This window comes from Tupaia chinensis, unplaced genomic scaffold (assembly GCF_000334495.1).
Source record: "Tupaia chinensis unplaced genomic scaffold, TupChi_1.0 Scaffold000201_1, whole genome shotgun sequence".
Taxonomy (NCBI): Eukaryota; Metazoa; Chordata; class Mammalia; order Scandentia; family Tupaiidae; genus Tupaia; species Tupaia belangeri.
In genome coordinates this window covers 1,521,513-1,526,285 of record NW_006159676.1, presented here as the reverse complement: position 1 = coordinate 1,526,285, position 4,773 = coordinate 1,521,513, and the positions used below count along the sequence as shown (strand labels likewise).

The 4,773-nt window shown below is 55.0% G+C and overlaps 1 protein-coding gene across 1 annotated transcript in view; it reads left to right on the top strand.

Moving 5' to 3' along the window:
- KLHL26 (kelch like family member 26) overlaps nt 1-4,773 on the top strand; it is a gene marked incomplete at its 5' end in the record, with an annotated part of 38,741 nt that overhangs the window by 27,628 nt on the left and 6,340 nt on the right. The window contains 1 exon segment of the mRNA XM_014587318.2: nt 4,529-4,711. Coding sequence (XP_014442804.1) covers nt 4,529-4,711 — 183 coding nt within the window.

The window sequence follows — 4,773 nt, the reverse complement described above, 5'->3', positions numbered from 1 at the left end:
TGATGTTTTAATCCCAGTATTCCTTTTTTTTTTCTTTTTTCAGAGAGGTTTTCTCTATAGGGCGCGTGCGCTCGCTAAAAAGACAGAGAGAGACAGAGAGACAGAAAGCGAGAAATCACCCCCCAGGGGGGATGGCCACACCACAATCCCTTCACCCCCATTCTCCTCTCGGGATCTCGGGCACGCACGCACACGCGCCCGGCGTGAGTTTTAAGCCACCGGGTCCGGGACACGAACCGCGGTCGACTACCAGGGACATAGCCATTTTGCTAACTGCTGTTCCCCCTTCTACTGTTTCTGATCCCTCCCACGGGGCTCCTGTCACCAAGGTGGTCAGTGGGGCTGAGGTTCCAGTGACCTCCCCATTAGGCCACATGGCATGGTGGGGGAGGGCAGAGGGCAGACCAGGCCCAAAGACGAGGGCACGAGGCCCACAATGGGCTGGTTACACAGGGGGCCTCGAACATGACCTGGTGACACGGGGCAGCTCTGGGATCCTGTAATAGGAGGTTCACCAGGGATGTCCCTCCCAGGACACAGAAGTGGGGGGAAGAGGGGGAGGCGGCAGGTGCCGTGGTGGTCGAGGTGCTGGACTCTCACATGGCTGATTGTGGTTCAAATCCCAGACTCCCACATGGCTGACCGTGGTTCGAATCCCAGACCTGGTGGCTTGCCTTCTCACTCTCCTTCTCTCTCCCTCTGTCTCTCTCTGGTCAAATGGAAGAATAATTATAAAATAATTCTTTAAAAAAAAAAAAAATAAGAACCAGGGGGGTTGATGTCTGGACGGCCCTGAGCCCAGGCCAGGCCCATGGCGGGGGTGTGTGGCCACTCCAAAGCCAGATCCAGGCCGAGGGCGCAGCCAGGGCGGGCGGTAAGTGGCCTCCAGAGACGGCCCTGACCGGGGCTGCTGACGCACCGGCTCCGATGACTCACGCGCGGGTGACCGTGACTCGAGTGACCGTCTGGAGACTCGGACCGACTCAGGGCCGCCACCGCTGCCTTCTGGGGGGCCTGTGGCCCCGCCGCGCCCACCGCCCCCTGTCTGGGGCCGGCCTGAGTAATGGGTCCTTCCCCTGGTCTTAATGACCAGCTGGAGAGGACCTTAGTCATCCGTCTCGGGCCCCAGCCCTCCCTCCTCCTGCCCACCTCCGCCCAGGCCATGCCTGGCTTCTCGGTGCAGCCGCGGGGGACTCCAGCCTCCCCTGGCCTCCTGCCTTCCAGAGCTCCCCAGAAACAGCAGGGCCTGGTGTGTGGGAGTGAGCATGGGGGATCAGGGGACAGTCGGCCCCTCTATAAGACGGAAGAAGACAGTGGGGGTGCGGTGGTCTGGCCAGGGATGCAAAGAGGAGGGTGAGGAGGAGGAGGGCGAGCTGCTGCCTCCCTGCCTCCCATCGGTGGAGGCCCCACACCCTGCAACCAGCCAGGATGGGCCTCGTTGAGACTCCCGGGCCAGGGCCATCTGAAGTCACAAACAGGAGCCCTGGGACTTGGTGCCGCCTCGTGTCACACTAGGGGCCACCAGGTCGCAGCCGGTCTCTCTGCTTGAGGCCCTTGGCCCTTGTCTTTTTCTTTTTTTAAGAGGATTTTGTCTTAGGGCATGTGCACTTGCTGGGGGTGAGAGAGAAAGAGAGGGAGAGGCGGTGAGAGGGAAATGGAGAAATCACCCCCAGGGGGCATGGCCACGCCGTCCCTTCTCCTCTGTTCTTTTCTCCGGATCTTGGGCACGCACGCACACGCGCCTGGCGCGATTTTCAAGTCACCGGGTCCGGGACTCAAACCACGGTCAGCCATGTGGGAGTCCAGTGATGTAACCGCTATGCCATCTGCTGGTCCCTCTGCCTTTTCTCAGCTCACCCTCACCCAGCATCAGGGGGACAGGACTGTCACTTTGCACCAGAAACCTGAGTGAATTCTTTTTTTTTGGAAAGTTTTTTTCTTATTGGGTGCGTGCACTAGCCAGAAGGACAAAGAGAGACAGAGAGACAGAAAGCGAGAAATCACCCCCCAGGGGGGATGGCCACGCCGCAATCCCTTCTCCTCCATTCTCCTCTCGGGATCTCGGGCACGCACATGTGCCCGGCGTGAGTTTAAGCTACCAGGTCCGGGATGCGAACCGCGGTCGACTACATGGGAGTCCAGCGACAAAACCATTATGCTAACTGCTGGTCCTGTGACCACTGAATTCTCAGCTGGCTTCAGCCTGCCACGACCCTGCTGGCCAGCTGGGCTGTCCCTGCCTTCAGAGTGCTGGGAAGGCCTCTTACTTGCTGGGGAACTCAGAGCTCCTGTGGCTGGGGGGGCCGGCTGGCCACCTCCGTGTTTTCCTGTGCTTCATTACACGGGGATTTCAAAAAGTCTGTGGCAAATAGAATGAGATTAAGAGCTTTAGTGCAGGGACCAGCAGTTGGCGTCATGGCTACGTCGCTGGACTCCCATGTAGTCGACCACGGTTCACGTCCCGGACCCGGTGGCTTAAACTCATGCCGGGCGCGTGTGCAACCGCCCAGGGCACCTGTCTGGCAACCACCTGTCAGAAGGTGTTAGAATTGGGACCAGCAGGTGGCATGGTGGTTAAGGCGCTGGACACTCCCATGTGGTCGGCCACGGTTCGAGTCCTGGACCTGGTGGCTTGCTTTCTCACTTTCCCCTCTCCCTCTCTGTCTCTCTCTGGTCAAATTAAAATGAATGAATAAATAAATAAATAAATCTTTAAAAAGACGTTTTGCTTGTGATGGATTCAGAGCATTACAACTTAATCCGACCGTGGTGTTAAAAGGTAGAGAATTTTAGATTAGGGTCAAGGGAAGGGTGCCCATGACTGACACCTGATGGGGTTAAAAGGAGAGGGAATGAGACTTGTTGGGAATCCTGTGGACACAGAGCATGTGTAAAATGAAGTAAAGAGTTCTTGGGACGAGCAAGTGGCATGGTGGTTTAGGCACTGGACACTCCCACATGGTCAACCGTGGTTTGGGTCCCGGACCTGGTGTCTCGATTTCTCATTTTCTCTCTCTCTCTCTGATAAAAATTTTTAAAAAAATGAATAAATAAAATAAATAATTCATTAAAAAATAAGCAGTTCTCTTTTTTTAACAAGTTATTTCATTTTATTTATTTATTCATTTAAATTTTTTTTATGTATTCATGCATTTATTTTAATTTGACCAGAGAGAGACACAGAGAGAGAGAGAGAAAGAGAATGAGAGAAAGCAAGCTACCAGGTCCAGGACTTGAACTGTGATCGACCATGTGGGAGTGTCCAGCGTCTTAACCACCACGCCACCTGCTGGTGCCCTCATTTTATTTATTCATTCCTTTTTTTTTTTTTTTCAAAGAACCTGGCTGACTGTGGTTTGAGCCCTGGACCTGGCGGCTTGAAACTCACACTGGGCGTGTGTGCATCTGTGCCCAAAATCCCGAGAGGAGAATGGAGGAGAAGGGATTGCGGCGTGGCCATCCCCCCTGGGGGGTGATTTCTCGCTTTCTGTCTCTCTGTCTCTCTCTGTCTGTCTGGCAAGCACACATGCCCTATAGCAAAAACCTCTCCAAACAAATTTTTATTTTTATTTATTTATTCATTCATTTATTTTTTAATTTGACCAGAAAGAGACATGGGGGAGGGGGGGAGTGAAAAAAGCAAGCCTCCAGGTTCAGGACTTGAATTGCGGTCAGCCATATGGGGGTGTCCAGCGCCTTAGCCACCATACCACCTGCTGGTCCCTGTAGAAATCTCTCTTAATAAAAAATTGGGGGGGGGGAACCAGCAGTTAGCGTAATGGCTATGTCGCTGGACTCCCACGTAGTCGACCGCATTTCGTGTCCCGGACCCGGTGGCTTAAAACTCACGCCGGGCGCGTGTGCGTGTGTGCCCAAGATCCCGAGAGGAGAATGGAGGAGAAGGGATTGCGGCGTGACCATCCCCCCTGGGGGGTGATTTCTCGCTTTCTGTCTCTCTGTCTCTCTCTGTCTGTCTGGCGAGTGCACGTGCCCTACAGTGAAAATCTCTCCAAAAAAAAAAAAATTGGGGGGCTAGCTGATGGGGTGGTGATTAGAGGCATCGGACTTCCACATGGCTGACCGCAGTTCGAGTCCTGGACCTGGTGGCTTGCTTTCCTGCTTTCCTCCTCTCTCTCTCTGGTCAAAATAATTGTAATGATAAATAAAGTTAAATAAAGTCATTCTTGAAAAAAAATCAATGTTTTAAGATTTTTGCCATAGGGCATGTGTGCTCACCAGAAAAAAGACAAGAAGAGAGGGAAAGCGAGAAATCATCCCCCAGGGGGGATGGCCACGCCTCAATCCCTTCTCCTCCATTCTCCTCTCGGGATCTTGGGCACGCACGCACACGCGCCCGGTGTGACTTTTAAGCCACCGAGTCTGGGACTTGAACTGCAGTCGACTGGGAGTCCAGCGATGTGTAACCACGATGCCGGTCTCAAGCGTCATGTATTTGAGCTTCCTCCCCGCACCGTGCACGGGAACATCACGGCATCTGAGCTGGGTCTCCCCGCTGCTCTCTCCGCAGCATGGCGGATAAGAACGGAGCCCTCAAGTGCACCTTCTCGGCGCCCGGCCACAGCACGAGCCTCCTGCAGGGGCTGGCCACCCTCCGCGCCCAGGGCCAGCTCCTCGACGTCGTCCTCACCATCAACAGAGAGGCCTTCCACGCCCACAAGGTGGTCCTGGCTGCCTGCAGCGACTACTTCAGGTGAGGGGGGCGAGCCGGGCCACTGGGGAAAGGGCACCTGCCTGTGGGGATGCGGGGCCGGG